Genomic DNA, 26,713 nt, shown 5'->3' with positions numbered 1-26,713 from the left:
GATATATGGCAAGATATACATATTTTAATTAATAAATGAATTCACCCATGACAAAAAAAGTGTTAATTGGATATGTGGGCATGTCACTTTTTTGGCACATGTACTTTGGAATCTTTTAATTTTAATTTGAAACAGTTAACCTATTGATGCCACTGAGCTTCTGCTTAAACACTCCTTTTACATTTGTATTGATGACTAGTTGTGCATTGCCTCCACCCTTATATCTTTTTGAACATGTGCAATCTTTTGTATATATGGAAAACTGGTAGCTAGTTGGTTTTGAGGATTAGTTATGTTCTTTTGAGTCATGGTGATTGTTTGACAGTCCAGTGCAACTTTAGTTCACATAACTCTAAAGATCACAGAACAGAGTGTTATGTTGAGCTTGGAGATACTTTGATACTTTGATATATTTTGAAATATTCTGATATATTATTTATTATTATTATGTGACATGTTGTACAGAATGTTTCAAGTCTGAGTTTTTAATATTGTTCTGCTACTTGTTCAGACTTCCTTATATTTTATCCTGTTGTATATGGGTCTTTTTTTTTCAAGAGAAAGAATGCTAAAAATTCTTAATGCTAACAATTTGCTGTTCCCCTCAACATTAATTCATTTACTTAAAAGTATATGTTCACTCTTCCAACATACAAAAGGATAAGAAAAATGCTTACTTGGAAAATACAAGCATTAGCATTTTTGTAGAGATTACTATTTCAAATCCACTTTTGATTTTAACAGTACAGTAGTTACTACAGACTCTGTGAATGGTCTAAACATGCTAACTTTAAGATATTGTACCATCTTTTAGAAAAGTGGTTTGGAATCTATTTAGTATTCTGTCTAGATGGAAAATCACCAGGATCCCTTCATAGAAAAAGTATTAAATATACAGTGGGCCCTTGTTATACTATAGGGTTTGGTTCCAAGATCCCCTGTGGATAGCAAAAGCTGTGGATGCTCAAGTCCCATTAAATATAATAACATAGCAAAATGGTGTCCCTTATAAAATTGGAAAATCAAGGTTTGATATTTGAAATTTATACTTTTTTTTTGGAACATTTTCAAACCGTAGATATTTGAATCCCTGTATAAAAAATCCATGTATAAGAAGGGCTGGCTGTAATGCCATAAATCTAGCTGTCAGTCTGAAAGTGCTGAATGATAAGTCACCACTTAGGTAAATTCAATAGATTTAGTGGTGTACTCTAGTAGGGACACTTTTTTTAAAAAAAGTCATTGTATTGGTCTGTATTGTGTTATGATTCCTGTTACACTAATAATAACAAGACCTTAAAACAGGGTGTTAGATGTATGAGTGTTGACTGAATGGAATCTTGCAACTCTGTGCCTTTTCTTCATAAGATAAACTGCTCTGTAAAGCTTTTATAACAAAGTGGACAAGTTATCTGCCAGATGTTGTAGGACTGCATGTTCCAGAAGGCATGGCCAGATAGCCAATAGTGAGGGAAGGTGAGAATGGTATTTCTACAGCTTGCACATCCCTGCTTTTTTAAAATAGTGTTTTCTGCACTAATATGCCTAACTTTTAACTTCAGATTTAGTAACCTTTAAGGATAAAAACAATTTATACACTTGGCTTCAAAAAAAATATTGCAGTTTTAAGTTGGGGGAGGGTTTTTTGTTTGTGTATGCATGTGGTAATTTTCTTTCTAAAGAAGCAGGCCATCCATCTCATGAGACTTTAGGTTTTGACATTCTGAATTGGCTGCTTTTAATCTTCTTTAAAAAAATCATTTCTGTTTCCCAGGTTTGGAGGAGACCAACCAGTATACATCAATATTATCAGAGATCCCATCAACCGGTTTTTATCCAATTATTTTTTTCGCCGCTTTGGAGATTGGAGAGGGGAGCAGAACCATATGATCCGCACCCCAAGCATGAGACAAGAGGAGAGATATTTAGTAAGTTGTCCTAAAATCTTACGTTCTTAATAAAGAAAAACCTATTAAAACCACGGTTTTACTCTTGCCCTATTTAGAGGTATATTAGATACCCATATTCTGTTACTTGACACTTAGTGTGTGGGAAGTGTTTTGTTTTATTTGGAGTTTTGTTTATTTGTTTGTATTGTGCCCTTTACCCAAAGATTGCAGCATGAAGTAGAATCAATAAAACTAGCTTTAAAATGTTTTTAAGACTATTTAAATAGATTAAAACAGGTCAAAATAAAAAATACAGCACACAGTGACCATAATATGATCACTGAGCCACAAAAGCTTGGATATGAAAAGCTGAGTTTAAAATGCTGAAATGAGACCAGTGTTGGAGCCAGTCAGTCACATTGGTAAAGTCCCTCTTCCACATATCCACAATGTGTTTTATTCTCAGTGATGAAAGACAGAGGAGAGCTCCCTTGGCACATCTTAATGCTTCACCAACCAAGTATATTCAAGGAGGGATACTCCCTCATATATAGAAATCCCAGGCTGCTGATTGCTTTGAATGCCATCATCATTACCTTTAACATTTGTAGCTGGTGCAGTTCACATAAAATGTTTTTCATAAGTTATTCCAGACCGCAATCTAAATGCCACATTGTTCATTCATTCTGGTTTCAGTGTTATCCTCAAAGGAAACCCCATACAGAGAAAACTACAATAATCTATGGGAGTTTATCAGTGCATTAACAATTGTGACCTGGTGATTCCCATCTAGGAAAGATTGTAGCTGGCCAAAATATTCAAAGTGTCTTCCAAATTTGTTATAGCAGAACGTTACACTCTTACTCTTCGCTATTTGGAACAATTCTGTTTCGAGAACAGCTTGAAGTTGAAGATGCAAATAACATTACTTTGTCCTCACTGCCTCATAGTAGCCACAAAAAGGTATTATTTCTGTGTTCAGACTTACCAGCCTCATAATGTTCAACCAAAAATTAATGTTATTAATTCTAACATTTAAAGTCAGGGAGGGGTTCATAGCTAATTACAGTTGGCCCTCCATTTTCGTGGGGATCCATTCCAGATCCCCTGTGAAAACAGAGGCTTGCACATATTCAAGCTCCATAGGCTTGAATGGGGTACACCCTCATGCGCCATTGAAAATAGCGGAGATCACCCCTCCGCAGATACTCTAGGTCATGGATCTCAGATCCACAAATTAAAAGGGGCAACTGTAGTCAGCAACACTGTAAGTATTGGCTGGGTGTGTTTGCCAATTGCTACTTTATTCATTTTGCATAGAGATCTTTTTAATCATTTCATTTCTATTTTAAAATGTTGATATTTTCACTGCATTGCTACTATTTCATACTGTAAATTAGTCAATTATATATAATGGCTAGCAGTCTCTATTTTTCTGAGCTGTGTCTATTTAATCTAAAACTAAATTATTTGTCTAAATCCATTTATGATGCATTAGTGCTTTATTGCTGTTTGCAATATTGGTTTTTTATATCCCCATAAAAGTGTGAATATCATATTAGAAAAGAGTATTACCCAATTGTTGACATGCTATATAAATTCTAATTACTGAAACAGAAATCTGATACAGGCAAGAAATGTTGTAATGAGGTGAATAATTGAAATGCTTCTTTCAACAACAGTTGAGTTCATTTTATTAACCCAGCTCACAAAGCAGATTCTTTGAACGATGCATCTTTGACTTTTGACTTTTGAATTCCTTTCACCACCCCATTTCTGTGATGATAATAGTGTTTCTTGAGGAGAGAGCCAACAGAAGGTGCTCTTGAATATTAGCATCATGATGTCGCGTTGTTTTATTATGTGGCTATCTCTTAAATATCATGGGACATTTAACCAAATGAGCAGGAGGATATGCTATCTAAAGAAAATAAATTCTGGATAAAATTAGAAAAAGTTTTATGACATGCTTGTTATCTCTTCCCTTCTGTTTCTTCCAGTTATCCATTAGGATAGTCATCCATCAGGGCAACCAAGGCACTTCCAATTAACTCAAAATGTATGCCAGATTGAAATAGATCTAGATAATTAGTGCCATCCAAGAGTGCTTGGGACTGATTTACTTTCACAAGCTTCTTACACAAAAGGAGGTTTACAGCTGGCCCATAGCTAGTATGATCATCAGGTCCAGGAAAGACCCCATTAGGAGGCCAGATATACGAATCACCTCCTGTAGCTAAGTGGTTGTCTTCTCTTTGCCAGATGTAATAAACTTTGATGGACTAGGGTCAAGCAAGGAGGGCCTAGACCAAACTGCTCTGAGCAGCTTGTTCACTTCCTCAGGCTATAAAATTTGAAATTTATCAAACAGATATGACCAAGTGTTCATATTTTTTATATAATATCTTCAGGACCAGCCTAAACTACTGGCTGGAAGCTGTGCGAAAATTGAATGTCTCAAATAAACCAAAGGGCAATGGTGAAAAGTCTGGAAACCATGCCCAATAAAGAGTGACTTAGGGAGCTGTGTATGTTCAGCCCGGAGAAGAGAAGGTTAAGAAGTGATATGATAGCCTTGTTTAAATATTTTTTTAAAAAAACTACAAATTCAAGATTTCCTTAGCAATGAACCATGGCAGTTAAAGCAGGATCAAATTCCGCAGTGTAGATGCAGCTTTGATTTGGTTTTATAGTCTGTTATTTTGATATAAGCTGCTTTAAGCTTAAGAGGGGCAGTCCATAAATAATTTAAGTTAAAATGCACAAATGATAGTATAATTGAAAGTTAGAATTATTGGTTCCCAAACTCTGGTCCTCCGGGGGTTTTTTTGTTTTTGGTTTTTTGTTTTTTTGTTTTTGTTTGTTTGTTTGTTTGTTTGTTTGTCTTTTCAGCTCCCAAAAGTCTCAGCCATCTTAGTCAACAGCTGAAGTCCAAAACACCTGGGAGGCCAGAGTTTGGGAATCACTGTTAAGGGTTGTTTTTCAAAATTGTTTTAGGGTTTTATTCATAGTGGTCCCCCTCCCCTTGACAGTTTCTTTTCTTTTCTTTTTTCTTTCTTTCTTTTTTTTATTTTTTTTATTTTTTGACAAAAGGATATAGTCTTGTGTTCATAACATACAATTGACTTGCAGTGCCACTGTTTTAAGGCCACATACTGATTTGATTGCAAACTTTGAGACCTGGAAAAATTCAAAGGGTATTTATATGGCATATAAGGCCGAAACTATAAAGGAGAAAGATCTGCATGTTTTAGAATGTGTGTGTGTGTGCGTGTGTGCTAAGAGCATAGTGACAGCTTAGTTCCAGGCAGAGCACTAAGGGGCTTGACAGACTGCCCGAAAGGGCAGGCTGGAGGTGCTCGTTTTTCCTCCTGAGGGACGCCACAGCAACCAAACCGTGCGGTCTCCCTCCACACCAAAAAGAACCCACTAAAAGCAGGTTCTTTCAGTACGCATGACAGACACCTTCAGTGCACCATTGGCACACTGTCGCGCATCAATGACACAAGCATGGCGCCGTGACGTGCAGACACTACACCATGTTTGCGTCATCATGGTGGCCCCCATGTGAACAGGGCCGAGTCATGATGGCGGTGCCGCTGTGCACTAGGGCTCAAGACCATGCAGTTGCTCCACAATACCGAGCCCTAAAATCGGCCCCAGGCTGCCATTTTCCAGCAGTCTGTACCAGGCCTAACATAACTATCAAGATCAGTTTGCTATGATTTGACCACTGATGAACCTTAAAACAGGTGACACATTAGAGGGTAATAGCTGATGCCATCAGATGGCTGATGTAATCTGACAAAAAGCAGCCAAGAGTAACTGTAACCATTGGTTCATCTAAGAACCTGACTGGAAGAGAGAAAGATGTTTATATAAACGAGATATAGTAAGTGTCTATTAGCTCATTGGACAAGATCTGTCAGCTGATTAGGCTACAAAAGATATCAAACAAGTTGAGAGGAGATAGATTGTCTGATTGTCAAACTTCACCAGAGATATGCTGAAATTCAGTCTCCAAGCTACACTGTTTCTAATTTATAACTACCCAGACATACTTAGGGAGATAGACCGTGCTGGTAAGAAAAAATCTCTGCTCTCACCTAGGATATGCTAAATGGATATATTGCACATTCTGCTAGATTTAGTAATGGCTGCTTAGATACAGCAGTGCCATGGATATTAATCCCTTGGATACCTGTGTGTTCACAGATGCCTGTGTAGAGATGCATAGTTCCTTAAGACAAGAGTATGTACTCCTTAGTGGATACATGGCTAAGTTACATTAAGATGCTCATGTTCTTTTATGAGTTAGCTGTAAAGAAGCCTGGTAAAAAGATGGCTCAGTCCTTATGAAAATGTAACATGTTACCTGCCATATACTCTAATACAGTGCACCTGCATCATACGCCAGCGCGCCTTATGCAGTTTCCAGCATACACTGGAAGTTGCGCTGGAAAAGTGACGCCATACTCTGGAAAGAGTAATGGCATGCACGCCATCACAGGCACGAGCCCCATTGGCTTTAATGGGGCTCAAGTGTACATGGAATTTCCTTTACGGGGAGAGATGTCCGGAATGTATCCTCCACGTAAGGGAATGGACCACTGTATAATCAATATATGATGCCTTTCAGACAACATAATGTAATGATGTGTCTAGACAGAGAGTGTATATATTTGTATAGTTTGCCTATAATAGTCTAAAACAGTGGTTCCCAACCTGTGCTCCAATGAGCCCTTAGGGCTCCACGTGCACTTCTCAGATGCTCTGCCGCCACTCCAGGAAATAAATAAAAATTGAATGAAATTAAAGAATAAGAAACAAAAAGTAACACTACTCCTAAACATCATTAACTAGTAAGACATAGGGTAGGCCTCTTAGGGGCTCCACCATAGAAATTGATTCTAAAAAGGGCTCCACAAGTCAAAAAGTATGCAGATACTTCGGAATACTTAATTGGAGTGTTAGGCGGGTTACAGACTGCCGAAAAGTGGCAGCCTGTACCCGCCCCTTTCCCCGGTGTATCGGGGCCTCAGCGGTCAGAGCAGCAGCCGCTGAGGCCCCAATCCGCCGCTTTCCGGGCCATGGGGAAGCAGCAAAAGGCCCCTTCCCCGCAGCCTGGAAAGGGGTGTCCTTGGGGCTTCAAGCCCCAAGGACACCCGGCAACGGAAGGGAGGAGGAGAAAGGGGCCGCTTGGCCCCTTTCTTCTCTGCGTCGCTGGCGCAGCTGTCTGAAGGCTGCGCCCAGCGACGCAAACCCAGAAGGAGCTCCGAAACAGAGCTCCTTCAGGGGTTGCGAAAAGGGCACCCTAGGCACCCTATCGCGATCCCAATACATCACAACCGCGCCACCTCGTTTGGAGGCAGCACGGTCGTGACATAGTGATGGCAGCCCCCATGTAGATGGGGCGCCGCCATCTTGTACGTCGTCAGGACGTATTAGGCTTGGGGGCGTCAAGAAGTGACGCCCCTTTTTAAAACTAGGACGTCCTGAGGACGTCCCTTATGGCCGTTTGTAATGCGCCTTAATGTTCCCTAGATTAACTCTCTCTGGATTGCACCCTTGCTCACAAATTTCACACCCAGGTGACCAGAGGGTGATAAAAAGGACCCCAGACAGACATAAATTAGCTGACAAATGGCAAAGAACCCTCAATCCCTCCATCTAAAGAGATAGGGGTGGGGAACTACACCTATTTCACCACTATATAAAGATTTTATCAGAAATACCGTATATACTCAAATATATATGTTGACCTCATGTATAAGTCAAGGATTTTGCCACGACCCATGGATAAGTCAAGGGTAAAACTTGGAAGCTCCTTCAGTGTGCGTATGGCAAGAGAGACTCTCATTGAAGCTTTTTGTTTCATTGTTTCAGCGTTCATTTCAGCCAGACGTGTGGGTGGGAGAGGGACTCTTAAACAGCAATATCAATCAATTACCCAGGACTGTTTCTGCTTGGCTCTTGCTTGCTAAACTCCTCTCTGCCACACATGGGGAAATCTGAAAGAGCTGCTATCACATTTCCATAGTGATATGTAAATAAGTCAACCTTGGATTTTGGGGTCAGTTTTTTGACATAAGTTTTTAGATTTATGGATGAGTAAGGCCCATAGTTACTAAGATTCCTTATGATTATAGCATTTGATATTAGCAAATTTAATAGAACTATTTCATTCATTGTATCTTGGTGTGCTGTAATATAGGGTCATGCTGTCATCCACTCCCTTCTACTACATGCACAGAAGCTTTTAAATCTTCTACCATATTATACTTAGTTTTACTTTAGTGTAGCACTTTATTTTTGATTAGCCAATAAATAAGTGTAAAATAGACTGGGGTTATTCTGTAAACTTTGTTACATTGATACCTTCAGACTACCGTAACAAACTTCTTACTAGGTTTTGGTAAATATTTCTTCATATCAGGAGATGTTTTTAGGGAGTCCATTGATGCAGTTAATTTTAATGACTTTTTTGGAAGCAATATTTATAGTATTCCATTATTCTTTGTGTTTCTCTGAGTTTATATTCACTGATATGCATGGAAGACATAAGAGTATGGGAAAATATATTTATGCCAAAGTCATTGGGTGCTTCATCACAATACAAGGGTAATGTTACTAATATAAATTGTATCTTACCACTTTATAAAATGCTGTATAGGCTGTGGTTTCATATCCAGAAGTACTCAAATATTGGATGCCTTTCAAGAAAATCTTCTTTAACTTGAAAAGCTAGCTAGTTTTTCATAAAGTTTAATGTTGTCCATACCAGCTTTTAAGACTGTTGGTTTGCTTGCTGTTCGTACCTTCAGGAATAAGTTCTGTTATATTCCAGTGGTCATAATTATGGATCTGTAATGTGTGTTAGATGAAGCCTTAAGCAGTTTCAGTTATAAATCAATTGTTTCAATCAGCTATGAAAAATGTAGCCTGCCGCAACTGCAGGTTCCGTGAAGCTCCCCTTCAAGGCCACAGCTGTTGCAGAACATGTCAGTCTGCCCCTTGATGCAGTGAGCCCCCAGGTCACACAGTACAAGTACTCTGTAGTCTGCGTTAATTTGTTTTCATATTCTGCCACCAATGTATGGGACCTACTAGACCAGTGCTGTTGAATGTGATGGCTTTTGGCCCAATGGTGGTCCTTGAATGACTGGCTACCAGTCCCTGACAAGTTTCCAGGAAAGAGAGAAAGAGTTTCACCCAGTGAGTATAAATACAGTGCAGGTCCCTGGCATATTTTTTTTTTTTTGGGGGGGGGGGGGATAAGAAGCACTGCACTAGACAAATTGAGAGTCTGATTCAGTTTTAGTTAGTTTCATATAGAGATGGCCTGTGTATTTTTAAGGCCTTACCCATATAGTCTTTTGGCATCCTGTGTTTTTCAGAAGTGAAAATAACACTTCTTCTATCAAAGATGAGCAAAGTGGAGCCTGAAGCTACCTGGAAGCCCCTAACATGTATAGCTCCCCTAAGAGCCATACACTTATAAAGTCCTTTTTTTCCCCAGTTCTGAGATTCAAGGTGTCAACATCATGCAAATATGAAAATGTAACTGAACTATCAACAGAATTAAAATTAATTTGAAAGCATCAATATTAACAAGAAAAGCAGCAAATATAGAAAATTTAGCATGTTGTTAGAGGACCTTTCTCCAGAAGCAATGCATTCTGAATGGCCTGTTCAGAATTCTTCATCTGTCTACAGAATCAGAAGGAGAGTGCCAACTCAGACTCTAGGAGGGGAGTTCCAGAGCAGCTATTCAGAATGTCTTATCCTGTGTTACCACCAAATGTATCTGGGAGCGGTGTGGAACAGAGATAACGGCCTCCCCAGAAGACCTAAAACATAGGCAGGCTCATATGGGGTCCTTCGGATGATCTGGAGTCAAGTCACATCAAGCTGTATATATCATAATGAGCTCTTTGAATTGTACTTGGAAACAGGCCTGTTCCCAGTGGAGGTGTTGGAACAAAGGAATAATATGCCCCCTCTAGCAAGCCCTAGTTAAAAACAAAGGTGTTTTGTCACTTTTGGAAACTTTCAGGAGCAGCAGTTTGGATACTTACAGAGAAAGAAAATAGAGGTTGTTAACAAGCCACTTCCATTTCACTTTCTTTGTTTTATTTTTAACTAGGTACAGCCCTTGGAAAGTCCTGAAGGCAGAATGTAGTCTCCCTGGACCTTGGCAGTTGCTCACCTCTGTCTTATATGGCTATCATTTATCCTTAAGATCATCAGAGGAGCTATTATTCCAGCCACTTAATTTTTCAGGAATAAAAAGCTTGCTAGCAAATAGGCAGGCCTTTTCTAATGGTAGCACTCATTGCTGTAGTATCCCTTCCATAAAGGTTTTTTACCAAGTAAGCTTCCTTGAAAGTTTTCTTTCTTAGGATGCCTTTTGGGGGTGAGATTCTGGTTCAGTAAATATTGATTGCATATTTCCAAGGTCACATGATAGTTTTTCATTTATTTGATTTGTAATTTAATAGATTCTTATTTGCATAAAGCAGTGAAGTCTGGAGGGCCATAGTTTGGACTTCAGCTCCCAGATTCTCAGACCATTAGCCAAGATGGCTGAGGCTTTTGGGAGCTGAAGTCCAAAACACCTGGAGGGCCAGAGTTTGGACATCACTAGCACAAAAGGTCTTTTGACCATAGAGAAATATTTAAATTTAGCAAATGAAATTAAATTAAATTCTGCCAAAAGTGTTTAACACCTCATGCTTAGCCTGCTTACTCTGTAAAAAAAACAACAAGGATAATCTTTTCACTACTAACTGTATTACTAAGTGTGATATTTTAGTGCCTGACAGTGCTAAGGTTTTGGTCTTGAAATATCAGGGGTGTTGTTGTTTTTTAAATTCCACTGACCATTTGGGATCTTAGTACAAATATAGTTTCAAGTTTTGAGTCTGCTCCAAAGAAAATATCAATTTGTACAAAGTGTTGGATAAGCTTGTTTAAAGTGTTTTGGTGAATTTCTGTGTTTACCAGAGACTTCACTTGAAGCCAGCAAATCCTCTACCCAAAACCAGATAGAACAGAATCAGCGGCTACATGGCTTACATGTAACTTGGGTATTTGAATTCAGAAGAGTCTTGCAGCTACTCTTGTTAAGCTGAATCAAATGTCTCTCTTTGCCACCCTCTTAACGAGCAAATACAGTATGTGTTGCACCCAATGCAAATCAGGTATGCCACTGTGTTATACATGAGTCTAGTAGATGTCCAGAAGAGGCTCATTGCACTCCTGATAGTAGGAAGTATGAGGATGTGTCAATGTCCACTCACTACTGTTCTCAAGGTGGATATCTTTTTTCATCACATCTTTGTACACAAGAATATAAATGCTCTTCAGAATCAGACCAAAGGCCTCTCTAGAAGAATATCCTGTTTCTTGCTTTGGCCAGCTAGCTATCTTGAAGAAGCCCACAAGCAAGACATATGAGGAATAGTCTTTTCCCGCTGCTGTTCCCAGCAGCTGGTATTCAGAAATCTTGAAAGTGGTATCCAGGAAACATTGATATTCTCCATTCTCCTTCCCCATACCTGTCAGCCTCCATTTTGGTCATTTATTTCTATCAGCTCTGGCCTCCATTTTGTTCAAAATGTATGGCGAGTACCTGTTTGGGAAAGGCTGGATAAGTTCATCTCTTGTCACCATTGTTTGTCTCTGTTCTTGATGCCCCCTTTCTTTAAAACTCATAGTACAGGCATGGGTATCTGCCCTACACCTGTAATGAAGAGAAATCTGAAGATTCTGTTCAGTTTTTCTCCGGTACTGATATTTTCCTTAATTCTTTTGTCCGACAGTGCAGTTGCTCATTGCCCTGTGTGTGTGCAATTACTGGGCTTGTTGTTTTTGTACCTTATTATTTTTATTTTTTTACATCCCTTGTTGCCTCTATTTTGCCAGAGTTTTGTTATCCATTTTTGTTACTCTTATTTGGGTAGGACTTCTGTTTTCTAAAGTGTGTATGTGTGTGAGAAGGGGGGGGATACAGTCTTCTCTCCTTGGATCTCAGAGTATGATATAAACACGATTGACTATGCACTGTGATACCCTTGGAAGATTTCAAAACCTTGTCATGTTTTACAGATTTCCCTACTCATTATGGTAGTGACTGTGCAGGTCATAAAACAAGAGGTGGTTTGTTTCTCATTTTGAAGTGTAACTTCATGTGGTTTAAAAATAGGTTTCATTCTATATACAAGTTCTTGTTTAACTATCGCACAGCTTAGTGCTGCTGGAATTTAGAAAATAAACATCTGTTCAAGTGTAATCCACATCCCTGTTCAGTGGCCAGTTAAATACTTTCTTGTTCTTCACATATTTTTCCAGCAGTTCCATTTTAGTGTCCTAACCAAAAGTGCCTGTCTGTGATTTGTAACAGTTTCCAAAGGAGTAGCTGTGGTAGTGTGTTTTAGCAAAGCAGCACCTCAAAGACTAACCCACTTGTGGGATAAACATGCATCTAAAAGATGCATATGCCAAAATAAATTTGTTAATCCTTAAATATGACATGACTCTATGTTGCTTTTGTATGACTCTTTCCTCTGAAAATATTGTGTCAGAGGTGTTTTTTCTATTCCTTTTTACATTACTAGAATAATTAAAATGAAGGGGTAATACTGCCCTTTTGGTCATATATATCTTCATACTGGCAAAGCAGATTTTTCAGAAATCTCTACTGCCAGTTCATTATTAAATTCCAAAGCCTCTGCATACCTAGAGCATTCACTAACTACATATAAACCTCGCCTTTATTTTGCTTCTAAAGTGACGGGAACTTGGATACTTGAGTTCACTATTAGAAATAGTGATACTTTTCTTCAGAATAATAGGAGCTTTCTACCATGCCAGTAAATAAGAGCAGCAGCAGCAACAATAACAACAACCACAAAACTACATGGTGGTCAGTGCTTACATATAACCAATATTCTCCCTTTGATATTTTGAGCAGAAAAAGCCTACAAAGAAATTATGGTTTAGGCATAAAATCTCTGGGTGGTCTTGAAGAATGTCAAACACTGTCTTAATTTTCCAGCTGTTAAATATGCTGTAAAAGAAACATATGAAAACTCTGCAGGGTGTGGAAAGGTTAAACGATATGACAGCAAAGCTCATTATTTAAATAATGTAGGAGATTTATATCCAGAATTAATAAATGGTGTAAACACATTAAATATCTCACACTTATAAAACAAAAAATGGCCCACCTTGAGCAGGAGCAGGCACCAGTGCTGCTCTTGTCTGCCTCCTTCTTTGTCTTGGATTTATAAAGTGAAAAAGAATAAATTGTGTCCCAAAAGTAAGTTTTACATATGCTTCTTCAAAAGTAGCCCATATTTTATGAAAAGGAAAATAAAACAATCAGGATGTATAATACTGCAAATGGGGAAGAAAGCAACAATACTAGGTACATGTGACTATGTTAAATTAAAGCCACATTTATTGGGAAGGCCAGCAAACTCCGAAGGGCAGCAACCAGAGGCGCCCGCCTCTGGGTGCCATCTTCCAAAGTCTGTTTTCTGGCCTCTGAGGGTCCCAAAGGGATCCTCAGAGGCTGGCAAACACCAGAGGATGGCAACCAGAGGCACTCTGGGACACTCCGAGGCCAGCAAACAGGCTTCGGAGGATGGCAGCCAGAGGCAAGTGCCTCTGGTTGCCGCCCTTTGGAGTTTCCCGGCCTCTGAGGGTCCCTTTCAGACACTCAGAGGCCAACAAATGGGTTTCAGAGGACAGCAGCCAGAGGCAGGTGCTTCTAGTTGCCGCCCTTCGGTGTTTGCCGGCCTCTGAGTGTCCCAAAGGGACCCTCAGAAGCCACAAAATGGTCTTTGGAGGATGCCATTATCTGGTTTACAGCTGTCTCGGATAGACAGCTGGAGGCCAGGAAAAGGCAAGGGGGAGGAGGAACGGGCATGCGCTTGTCTGTTCCTCCTTGTCTCGTGCCAATGCCCAGCAAACTGGCATTGCATGCCACCTGTGGCACACGTGCCCTAGCTTCAACATCATGGTTCTACATGAACAGTGTAATATTAGATCAGGGGCACTCTCGTACACATTGTTACATGGACTTCCAAAAAACTGAAGGATTAAATGACCACTTCCCACATTGAGGGGGATTTTGGGCAGTGGGGTGCCTCAAGAATCTGTTTTGGGTTCATTACACGAAAAATGCTGAAACTGTGAAGTTATTCTCTGTAAAATTTGCACTTGGTCAATTTACATAGAAAACAACTATGCCTATGAAGCTGTATCTTCTGTGCAGGATAGAAAGTGCTGTTTCCTGTATAGAAATTGCTATTTTTGGGCAAAAATGTCACATACAAATTTTACATGAATAGGTCATGGTTTGCAAATAGGCTTCAAAATCTGTATGGTTTTCAAAGACTTTATCATGGTAGGAAGAAAATTGTTAGCTTTACTCGGTGCTTCATTTGAGAAGAAACTTTGTGAAGTTTTCCTAGCTTTCTGTCAACATTGTTATAAAATCCACATTATATTTGCCAATTTTAAACAATGAGATTCTTTAATGTTTTGGTTTCTATTTTGAATGTTTATACTTTATTATTATTATATGTTGTATGTAACAGCATTCAAAATTACCACAAAAAAGTATTACAATTGGTTTTGGTATGTTTTAAAGTGTAAGGCTCTGCCTAAGGGTGCCAAAGCATTTTTTTCCTTGCTCCAGTAAGCCAGATTCCTAGCTGTAGTTCTAAAAAATAGTTGAAGTAAAGTAATCTGCAATGACCCACAAAGGATAGGCATACTGAGCTCCCAGGCTCCTATAAAAAGCATGAAAATTAGAAGTACTAGCATGAATTTCAACTAGTCATTGACAGGTAATCAGTCAGAACTGGTAAAATTCATCAAAGCAAATGCAAGATAGAAGAAATTTGCTTCTGATATATTTTGAAAATGGGAACTAATTTCACAAAAAGATTATGAAAACTGCTGGGTAAAAATAAAAGCCCAGGTGATAAGATGAACAAATATAAACAGAACTAATAGGGAAAATAAACAGAGAGCCAGACACATGGAGAGGCAAGAGAATGTTTTAGCTTCAATAGCTGGCATAACAAGGGAAAATACTAGAAGCTGAAAATGCATTGCTTGAATTTTTAAGTGTCTGTGTTTTTAAAGCAAGTGAGAATCATGCAAACTGAGTGCCAACTGGAATAGACTGTGAAGTTTTTGGAGGCAGGATCTCTGGAAAAGTGCTTATATAATTCTCAGAATTATTGAAAACAGAGTATAGTTCATGGTAGTAAAATAGCTTTCAAGCCTATGAATTAAAAAGGCTAGTCAAGAGGGGCATATTCAACTGAGAATACATTACATAGTATTGGAGTTTGCAAGTAATGTAATTATTCAGTGGCCCTTGGTATCCATTGGGGTTTGGTTTCAAATTTTGGATACCAAAATTTGTGGATTCTCAAGTCCCATTATATAGTAGAATGGTGTCCCTTGTGTAAAATGGCAAAATCAAGATTTGCTTTGGGGAATTTATATTCTTGGAATGTTTTATCTGTGGATAAAAAAACATCCATGGATACAGAGGGCCAACTGTACCTCCTGAAAACTGAGTAGGATTCCAAACAATAAATCAGAGAATTGTACAATTTATAAGTGGTTAAAAGATGCTATCTCTTGGGTACTTGCAGTGGACACACTTGCAGTGTGTGTCCAGAATTAGTCTGTGGTCCCCTTCACACCACACAATAATAGTACTTTGATACCACTTTAATTAACATTAAGAGATGGCTGGAATTTAGAAATGTATAATGGTACCTTGCCATCTGTGGGCTTGCCATCTGCAGAATTAAGCATCTGTGAATGGTAAGCCCTGTTGTCCCAAATGGTGGTGTGTGCATGCAGCCACACACACGTTGCAATGATATTAGTAACAATGGGACTTGAGGTCCCATGTTTTTTTCATATTGAAGGGAGTCCAGAATGAATCCCCCATGGGTACGAATGTCTGACTGTATCCTTTTCTAGTTCCTTGGCTCATAGTGTGAAGTTTAGCAAATCAAAATGCTTGGCATTAAAAATAAGAAAAACATTACAATTACTGAGTTCTTCTGTGGCTCAGAGAATCCCTCCAACCACTGTACTTAACTGCTGTTACAGCACTTGCTGCTGTAGCAACACTGTACTACAACAACACAGAGGGACAAAAGACACTGTCTATACTCTTACACAGTAGACAAAACATTAGGAAATGTAATTTTCCTAGGGGAACTTGCTGCCCTATGATAATTACATTTTCGAGTGTTGCAGGAGATAAGGTGACCACTTCTCTGCTAGAGTGATTAGAGGAGATTTATTTTTATAGCAGCAGCATTCACCTAGTATGTAAATTCAATACATACAAAAGGTGCTGGGAATTAGAAGTACATTTAGAAAATTTAGAAGAAAATAGAAAGTTTTCTGCTTCTCCCTTGGGTCGCTGGTCCTGAGTTAAATTGGATATTAGGGAGCTGTTTGGTTCAGATTCAAGTCAAACAGTGTATGCTATGTGTATACAGTGGGCCCCTGGTATCTGCTGGGGTTTGGTTCCAGGACCCACCATGGATATCAAAATCCTTGGATGTGCAAGTCCCATTAAATACAATGGCATAGTGAAATGGTGTCCTTTATATAAAATGGCAAAAAAAAGTTTGCTTTTGGGAATTTATATTCTTGGAATGTTTTCAATCCATGGATGCTTGAATCCATGGATACAAAATCTGTGAATATGGAGGGCCAACTGTATACTGGGATTGTGTGTATCTTGGAACAGTATTTGATTAACTCGCTCTTCTCTCTAATTGAGGTTAAGAGAGAAACTTTGTTCATTGCAGCACTTTTCAGTGCTGATATATTTATTGTAATTAAGGAAAGTATTTGATTTAGAGAACAAAGAACTTGCAATAATCCCACAGCCTGTTCAAAAACTCTAACCTATAATTAGGAATTGGGTATTACACAGACAACACTTTCTTGCAACTGTGCACTGTGTAATTGCCTAGAAAAATAACTATAAAAATGTAATGCATAATCAATACTCTCAGTGCTACAGGGGTGAGAATCATGTGGCCATCCAGATGCTGTTGGACTGCAGCTTCCTATATTCGTCACCAGTGACCATGCTAGCTAGGACTAATGGAAACTGTAATTCACCAACTTCAGGAGGGCTGCATGGTCCCACCCTGGCTCTATTTTCATAATTTTGTAATACCTTGCTCTCACCTTAATTTACAATATGCTAGCCACTCAAAAATACAGCAATACAGTTGCAGTTTGCCTTTGTCCTGTCCTGTGACTTATTGAACCAAATTGTCTTCCAGTAGATGTAATATTGTTACTAGAATCCCAACTTTGAGGGGTTGCTACAGTGTAAAGAGAAGATAACAGGTAACATGATTTAGTTTGATTTTACTTCAGCTGTAATTCTGAAATTTTAGTCATGTGTAGGGCCATATACTGAAGAGTAGTGTGGACATCAAAATGTTGGCTTTATTGTAGTCTCTCGTGAACACTTACCCTTTCACAAAAACACTCATGTAATCTGGCACAATGATCTGTAACTGGCACATCTCCTCCCACTGGGCCCTACAGTGGAATAGTACTGGCTGCAAAACCTTGGCTTGAGTAATACTGGCAGTGTTTGCATGTAGGCTTGCACTGCAGCTGCTCACCAGATGGTTCCCTTTAGCCATATATGTGCCTCGATATGCGTGTAGAAGGCCAACGATGTCTGCAAAGACTTATCAGAGTTGTCAATTCATTTTTCTGGTTTTTTAAATATTTGGAGATTGACTTAACCAAGGATAAGAAGAAAACTATATCTATAAACTATGTATCAGTAGGAAATTGACTAAAAGGGGGGAAATATTGTAACTGGAGGCACACAAACATGTCTTTAATGGGGGAGAATAGTTTTTTCTAAGACATACATCTTGCCCAAAATTTTAATTTTTTTTAAGCTCTGTCTTTGCACCCTGGGAAAAAACCTTTAACAATAAATACTGAAAATGTTGTTTTAGTAACACAAGCAATAATAATTATGCAAAGTTGTGTACCCCTTATGCAAAATGCTTGGAATCAGAAATATTTTGGAATTCAGAATTTATTATTATTATTATTATTAACCTTTATTTATAAAGCGCTGTAAATTTACACAGCGCTGTACATACAATCTTTTTAATTGGACGGTTCCCTGCCCTCAGGCTTACAATCTAAAAAGACACGACACAAAAGGAGAAGGGAGTGGTGGAGGGGAAGGGGCCTTTCTAGTAGGATAATACATATAAAATACATAGCAATACAGGAAATGATTCAGTAAAACAGACAACAAAGAAACATCAAATAGCAAGTGACAGTTATGCAATGCCTGGGAACGCTTCTCTGAACAGGATGGTCTTCAACTCCTTTTTGAAGCTGGTTAAAGAAGTGATGGCCCTTGCTCACGGGGGAAGAAGGTTCCAGGAGTGAGGGGCAGTGAGTGAGAATGGGCGAATCCTAGATGGGGCAGAGGAAATCCTGGGCTGGGACAGCAGACCTTGACTACCAGAACGGAGGGCCTTAGTGGGAACGTGAGGAGAAATAAGGTCTGATAAGTAAGGAGGGGCCAGCCCATGGAGGGCTTTAAACGTTGACAGCAGGAGCTTATACTGAATGCGGAAAGGAAGGGGGAGCCAGTGAAGGGATGCCAACACAGGAGAGATATGGACAGAGCGGTGGGTGGATGTGATAATGCGTGCAGCTGAATGCTGGACAGAAATTAGAGGACGGAGGTGAGAAAGAGGAAGCCCAGCCAGGAGGATGTTACAGTAATCTGTACAGTACAGTTATTTTTCTGTGATATCTTGGAGATTGGGATCCAAATCTAAACATGAAATTTGCTTCATATATATCTTATAAACAAAACCAGAAGATAATATTTTTAAAAAATTTGTACATGAAACAAAGTTTGGTCAGATAAAGTCAGGTGTGGAATATTCCACTTGCAGCATCGTGTCAGCAATCAAAGAATTTCAGATTCTGGAGTATTTCAGATTTTGGAATTCCAGATTAGGGATATCAACCTGTAGTTTTCATGCAAAACAATGGTGGATTTGCCCAGCAATCTATATTTTGTTGCTTGTTAGATAAAAAAAATGGTGCAGCAAATGAAAACCATAGGAATTCACAATAGGCATAAATGGAAGCAGAAGAACTAGGCCATAGATTTGAAATGTTGTACTTTTTACATATTAAATCAAAAGGAATAGGATTTTTCTAAAAATTGTTTTTAGAAATTCTTCTTAGATCATTATAACAAATTATCTGTCATATCTGTTGATGCTTTGCTGATCTAAAGTCTTTGCACCATGACATTTCATGACTTTGAGCTGTGCAAACCAGCCCATTCATTATACTAATGCTGCACTAAGATGCTGAATCATGAAAAAAGTCCTTGTGAGTGGCTTACAGTCTAACAGTTACGATACAAAAAGAAAATGGTGTGAAAGGGGAGAGGATAATTTTTCAAGATCCATTATTTCTGGTAAACAGCAAGCATTTTTCTGTTAAGATAACCATGGGAACAGATTCATTGGAAATACAACACATCTGGAGGCTAGATCAGTATAACTGATTTATTGTTTTCCACATCCCAAATTCTGACAACAGTTATTTATGGAAATGCCTCTACCTGACATTCCTAGTGTGCCCACTCTGCACAATATTAGCACTCACAATTTTGACAGAGAGCTGAACGATTGTCAAATCAGTTTGAGTGTAGAGCTACTCTTAGTAGTACAAAGTAGTGCCAAATAACACTTCTTATGTGATTCTGGAAAAGCTGCATTTCCTGAGGTCACTCTTTTAAATAGCTCTATTCATCCTAGAAGAACAAGGAAAGGCAAAGTACAACCCCACAGCTGTTTTGTGTGTGGGGGGGTGTCCCCCAGACAGGGTACACAAAAACCCATGATTATGCATAGAGGGCACTTCCAGCTTGTTTGGAGGACCCCTGGGCCCCCAAGATGTCAAACCTCTCCCCAATTATTTTGCCCCACACGCCTTCTAGGAGTTGAAGGTCATTTCTGCCACATTTTGGAACCATATCTTGGGCCAGTTTAGACCCAAGAGCGAAGTTTTCTGAAACAAGAATTCATTTATACTTACTTCCTGTTATTTAAAGAATAAACCTCTCAAAGAGATCCATGAAGCCTCTAAAACATAGTGAAAATGCCCCTATGTCATTTTTTCCCTCAGAAGTGGAAGCAGTGGGAGAGATGCAGCCCTCCAAAGTCTCCTAGGGGCTAATGCAGTTCTCTACCCTGTCCTAGAAGCTAGTTTATTCAGTTGGTAGTGTAACAAGTAAAACGGAAGGCAGGAATGCTCCTGACATCCATGGTATGGGCTGTTTTAGGCATAGGAAAGGCCTTAATTTAATGAGGAAGCAAATATTCTGCAGTGTCGGAAGCCATTTTTATCAACAACAGAAAAGCAAATGAGGGGGGATTGAAGTTGAGGGACTGTACAAACAGCCCCAAGGGCAGCATGCAGTCACACCTTTTCTAGCTGGATTGGAGCCACAGGAACCTCATGCTGCATCCCTAATTGGGCCTCTGGAGGGCACAAAAAGGAGCCGCAAAAAGCGGCTCCTTTTTGTGCTTTCAAAGGGTGCCATAACCATGGCAGCGCAGCTGTATGATGCCCCTTCAGCGCTGCATCATCTGGATGCAGAACCGGAGTCATGCCATGATGCCGTATGCTGTCTGGAATGGCACATGGCATCATGATGCCCTGGGGGCTGAGTTAGGGCATCCAGCATCAAGACACTGCACCCTGATTCCTCCCACAGGCCGGCACAAAGTGCCAGTCAGTACAGGGCCTAAGTAAGCTCTGAGGGTTTAAAAACAAACTTGGGGCAATGGCATGTGGTCCCATATGCTGGACTGTTCCATCCCCCTGATCTAAATTACCAGCAATTCACCATGGACTCTGAATAGTATTTGCTCACAGCTTTAAAATAAATATATACATAAAATAAAATGAAAGGGTTAAAATAAGTAGCAAAGTTGCAAAAAGAAAATGTTTTGCAGGGCTTGTTTTGGTATACTTATTGCTTTTAAAATCTACAAGAGATTTTGGAAGCATAGTTAGAGAATTAATTTTAAATTTATAGATTATAAAATTTTAAATTAATTAGAAAATTATAGATGCAGAGATGGAAAGGTGATTTGAGAGAATGCCAAACAAGATGGAAGAAATCTTGACTTCTGTATGCATCATCAGATTTTATAATATGATTATTTATTTAGAGTATGCATACTTCACGTTTCAAAGACTCTCACAGTGGCTTACAGTTTGTTAATTTGACAGTTCTCTGTCATGAGGCTTACAATTTTAAAAAGACATGACACAAAAGGAGAAGGGAATGGCAGTGGGGAAGCAGATATTGCCAGTTCTTTTCTCCCTCCAAGGCCAAGGTGGTGGCAGTTAAGATAGAGGGAAGGCGTTTAATCTTCCTCTGAGCCTAGGCATGATGAGAACATTTTGTCAATAGTGAGCAATCATGGAGGTGGGGAGTAAACAGTTATGGTAGGAGATTTTTAGGATTCTCAGAAGAGCAAGGAAGTTTTCTTTGGCTGTCTGTGATGAGAGCTATTGACACAAGCTATGTGTTGAGAAGAATAGCCAGCTTAGAAGGAAATTTCCCTGCTGGATAAGGTCACTCTTTGATTTTCCACATTGATTTTTATTTACTTTGTTGTTTTTTTCTTTTCCAGGAATGTTTAGTAGCCAAATCATTTACTGTATTTAGTTCACAATTTCTTGTATAGACTTTGTGATGTGCCCTACGTTATAACTCCTTCCATCTTCATTAGGTAATATATGTGAAAGTAGAAAAGGCAATTGGAAATAATAATGATCAGGCAGACCCAGCTCCATCGGGGCTAGCCTGAAGAAAGAGGCTCCTCCCTCCTTAATAGTCATCTTTCGGCCTATGAGGGAGAGAATAGGCTGGCCTAGCTCCATCAGTGCTAGCCTGATGAAAGAGGCTCCTCCCTCCATAACTGTCATCCTTCGGCCTCTGAGGGAGAGAATAGGGTGGCACAGCTCCATCAGGGCTAGCCTGATGAAAGAGGCTCCTCCCTCCTTAACTGTCATCCTTCGGCCTGTGAGGGAGAGAATAGGGTGGCCCCGCTCCATCAGGGCTAGCCTGAAGAAGAAGAGCCCTCCCTCCAGTCCATCTTCCTTGGTCCAGGCCTCAGAGGGTGAGAAGAATGCTGGACCTGATCCCCTCCCCCCCACCATTCCCTTCTCCTTTTGTGTCGTGTCTTTTAGATTGTAAGCCTGAGGGCAGGGAACCATCTATTATCCCCTCTGTTGTAAGCCGCCCGGATTCCCAGTGATTAGGCGGCATATAAATAGATATTATTATTATTATTATTATTATTATCTTCATTAGGTAATATATGTGAAAGTAGAAAGGGCAATTGGAAATGGAAAGTTAAGGCACAATCCTTTGTGTAAAAACATGTCATCATGTATGCCCTTGGTCAGATTTGTTTTAAAAAAAAACAATCACTAGGGGATACAGACACACTGGATGAAACCTGGGGGAGGGGTGCTGATGCCAACACCTATTCCTCCTTCTCCACTGCTGTGGCTCTATTGGAAGACAAGAGAGCAGAGAAGGAGGTGTGGATGCACAACACAAAAAATCCTATCATGATCTAGACACTGAAAAACAACAAAAATTCCTGTCACGTCCTGCTTTATAATATAAGAGTATTTCTGGATGTTCACTCTAACCTAATTACTTAATCATTAAGTCCTAATGCTCCCCTTTACCTTTCTAGCATTATTCTCTTTCCAGTGGTTTGTGCCTTCTTGTGGTGTGGCCAAAATGCGACCGCCTCAATTTAGTCGTCATAACTTCCAGGGAGAGTTCAAGCTTGATCTATTCTAAAACCCAGTTGTTTCCCTTCTTCGCCATCTACAATAATCTCAATCGCTTCTCCAGCAAGATATCGCAAAAAAGTTTCTTTTCTTTCTGTTGGCTTTCTTTCCTGTCCAGCTCTCATATCCGCACATGGTGATGGGTAATATGATCGCTTGGATGATCCTCACTTTGGTGCTCAAAGCAATGCCTTTGATCTTTAGGATTATGTACTTTTCCTTCATAGCTACCCTTCTCAAGCCTAGCCTTCTTCTAATTTCTTGACTGCAGTCTCTGTTCTGATTTATGTTTGATATAAAGTATGGGAACTACCTGGCTATTTCAATTTTCGTATTATCTAAGATGAAGTCTTGTAGATCTTCCATGGTCATTGTTTTAGTTTTCTTAATGTTCAGCCTTGTCACTTTCCTCCTTGACCCTCTTCAGTAATTGATCTAGATCTTGGTTAGTTTTTGCTAGGTAGTCCTAGATAAAATATGCCTTCAAGTGTTTGTGTTCATTATCCTACAAGTGCAGGATCCTTTCAGGCATGATGGGCTTGATATTGAAGTTGTGCATCTTCCATTACAAATTCTTTTTCTGTAGTAAATGCCCAGCTCCTAGTCTTAGAGAAGATGGACCAAAGACAGGCAAATAGAGCAGCTTCTTCCTGCTTTGGAGCATGGTGTTTAGACACATGCCTCTGAAGCGGCCAAAAATCATGCTGTGTAAGGTGGCCCAAAGCCACCACAAAAGGAGTGGATTTAATCTACTCCTGCCAGTGACCCATTTGGGACCACAGCAGTGGCCCGCTTCATGGCCAGGCTGCCTGGTCACTGCGGTTCTGGAGCAATCACCTGAAGCAGATGGAGATCGCTCCTCTAAGGCAGTCTGCTTCGGCCCTCTGTTGCCATGCATGTGTATATACAGCCTTTAGTCACTGTTGGTTTCTGGGTCTGGGTTGAGGAAAAGATCTCATGTGTCATAGATATGAAAAATGGCTCTGTAACTTTTATGTAATCTTATCTTTAAATTAGGAACAACCTAATAACACACTGAATGAGAATTAATAAATGGGGTGCAGTCTAGATGGGCGGGGGGAGGCTGGCATTGTTGATAGATAGTTTATCCACCCAGTTAATCCTGTTCTGGAAAGGATTGCATTCGTCCTCAAAGATCAGTCTATACATTTTTATTGATACAGTATCATTATTAAAGGCTAGGGTGGCTCCTTTCACTCAGTGTACTTTTTATCAGCTTTGGTCGATATCACCTGTAGCTATATTTGGAATGTGATTAGCTGATCCTGGTTAACCTTTCTCTGGCGATATTGCTTGTTTTGACTGTTTCAGTGTCTTCTTCATGGAGCTTCCTTTGAAAACTGATCAAAAACATCAGTTGATCCAATACAGGGCAGCAAGTTTTCTGATGTGAATGGGTTCATTGGTCATAATTTGCCAGGATTTTGTCAGCACTTTTTGGATCCCCATCTGTTTCTACTTTAGACATATCATTTTTAACATTTTTCTTTACTATTCTTAGTAGTTTGTGAAATATTTTATCCGAACACTAATTTCTACAGGATTTCTTAAATTTGATACTCTTAACTGAAACCAGAGGTTCAGAATAAGTTTTCATTAGCTGTGAGAAGCCACTTGGGAAAAAACAAGTTATCAGAGCTTCAAGGGTTTCATTTTGTTTAGATAGACAAAACTTTGCAACAAAATGTGGCAATCAGTAGTCTAGAACATTCATCACATATCAACAGATCAGCTCTAAGAACTAAGTTAAAATAAAGTATGATTTTAAAAGCAAGCTAATGAAATACTGCTTTTAAATAAGTGAGAATGATCCAGTACTGTTGAGTAATATACTTTAAATATGTATTGAAAAAGCTAACAGACTTATTAGAATAGATTAGGTATTTAAAACCTTTTCAGTGTAAGGATCATCCTTGATGTGGTAGAATACTGTGTGTTTGAAAGCAAGGATATTCCTTTGAATGTTTGTTAAAGCTCTTTACTTCATTTCTGGAATACCTCCATAAATTTGTTCAGCACAGAGCGTACTATTGGAAATGTATCATGAATGCAAAGGCTGTGCCAAATTTGTCTATTTTATGTTCAGTTAACATTTTTATAAAACCTTGCTTGATTATGGTGGCATACTATGCTTTCTGTGATGCAGCAGTATAATTTTGCTAGCAGCTTAGTTTGTTCTCTTTCCCATATTTTGTTTTGTTTTTTCTATATTCTGCTAACAGCATACAAGCCCTGTGCGAATTGCTAGGGATCCTTGTGACAACTACACAGTGTAGACAACTGATGATTTTGTAGTGGGGATTGAGGAAGGGGTCCATTGATAGTTTATCTGTTTGTTTTTCTGTGTATATAACATTGTTATAAGGGGAATTACAATTTAGTACAAAGAGTTTGTAGTTAGAAATTTTGTAATAGAGCAGATGTTTCCACTGTTATTCCTGCTGAATTAATTTCTCCCCCAATAATAATGTGATTCCTTTTATAGATTCGCTTATATAATTCCTTAAGCATTAATATAAACAATGTACAATCAGCATTTTTATTCTAAGCATTTAGCATATAATTATTTATTATGTTTGTATGCCACCTTTCCACTAAAATATAGTGTTCAAGACAGTTAATAAAAATAATTAAACACAATAAAAATTGACAATAAAACCATTAAAATCATCATAATAAAAATTAAATAATTTTTATTAACATTCAAAATTGACAAAACAACAAATTTATACAAGTAGAACAAATACAAATGATAACACAATATAACCCGCTGTACCACAATATACAATACCAGTTGCAACCCATTACTCGTTATCAACAAACATACTAAAATTGTCGCATTTGAACTTTCCCTCCCGTCTATATCCTTTCCCACCCCTAACCCTCCTGTAGCCCACCCCACTTATATTATCTTTGGTCAAAGCAGTTTAAGGATCAAGTATCCCCCATTTTAAAACTTCCCCTTCTTTCTCTCTCTGGTCCTACTATTATGTATTGCTCCACCTACCTTAATCCTTCTCTTCCCTTTCACTCTCCACTCCCTCCTTCTTCACTCCATTTTCCTTATCTTTACTACTCACTCTTACCTCTTTCTACCTTCTAAATCATTCTTTCTTCTGTTCCTAAACTTAATCCAAAATCCACACTATTGTCTACATTCGCTAACTATAATCCATAAATTTAAACACAGGCATCAATTTAAAACATCAAACATAAAATCTGTCTTCTTCAGATTTTGAAGAAGTCTCTGAAGTCAGTTCTTGTGAAAATCATCACAATAATCTGTAAGCAGCAAATCCATTTAAAACCAATAAAGAGCAAAACAGTTAAAAAACAGCAAAAAATACATTTTTAGAGGTTTTGTCTTCATACCCTGCCTAACAGCAGCAAGAGAACTGATCATAACTCAAAGGAGAGCGGATTATAGAATCAGAAAACATTATTGGAAAAGGTTTTTCCTGAATCTTCTCCAAGAGGCCTCCACAGGGAATAGGATTCTCAAAAAGCCTCTCCTCATGTTCTTAATAGCAAGATAGGTTCTTAACAAGATGTGGTCCTTTAGATGGTGAGGCTGCAAGCTGCCTATAGGTGTAGTTTAATTATTGTTTCACATACTGTTAATACTGTACATTCCCATCCATCATTGTTACAATTTCTGTTCTTCATTGCAGTACTTAAACATGATTTGACCTCTGTGCTAATTCCACTGGGATTTCGGAGCTCAGTGAAAATCATATGTCTTGTTCTTAAAGTGATTAGATAGATTACCGTTTTACAACTCTCAAAAGCAAAACTGATAGCAGTAGGAGAATAGCATCAGTGCTATGCTAACTCATGTTGAT

General features: G+C 38.9%; 1 protein-coding gene across 1 annotated transcript in view; it reads left to right on the top strand.

Annotated features, from left to right (window-relative positions):
* UST (uronyl 2-sulfotransferase) overlaps nt 1-26,713 on the top strand; it is a 171,114-nt gene that overhangs the window by 104,798 nt on the left and 39,603 nt on the right. Inside the window, exon 5 of the mRNA XM_089530222.1 lies at nt 1,775-1,928. Coding sequence (XP_089386348.1) covers nt 1,775-1,928 — 154 coding nt within the window. The remainder of the gene's footprint in view (nt 1-1,774; nt 1,929-26,713) is intronic.

The sequence above is a fragment of the Sceloporus occidentalis genome, unplaced genomic scaffold (genome assembly GCF_023333645.1).
Source record: "Sceloporus occidentalis isolate IW3139 unplaced genomic scaffold, rSceOcc1.0.p SCAF_6, whole genome shotgun sequence".
Classification (NCBI taxonomy): Eukaryota; Metazoa; Chordata; class Lepidosauria; order Squamata; family Phrynosomatidae; genus Sceloporus; species Sceloporus occidentalis.
Note: the sequence above shows the minus strand (reverse complement) of the source record. Positions and strands in the feature narration are given on the sequence as shown.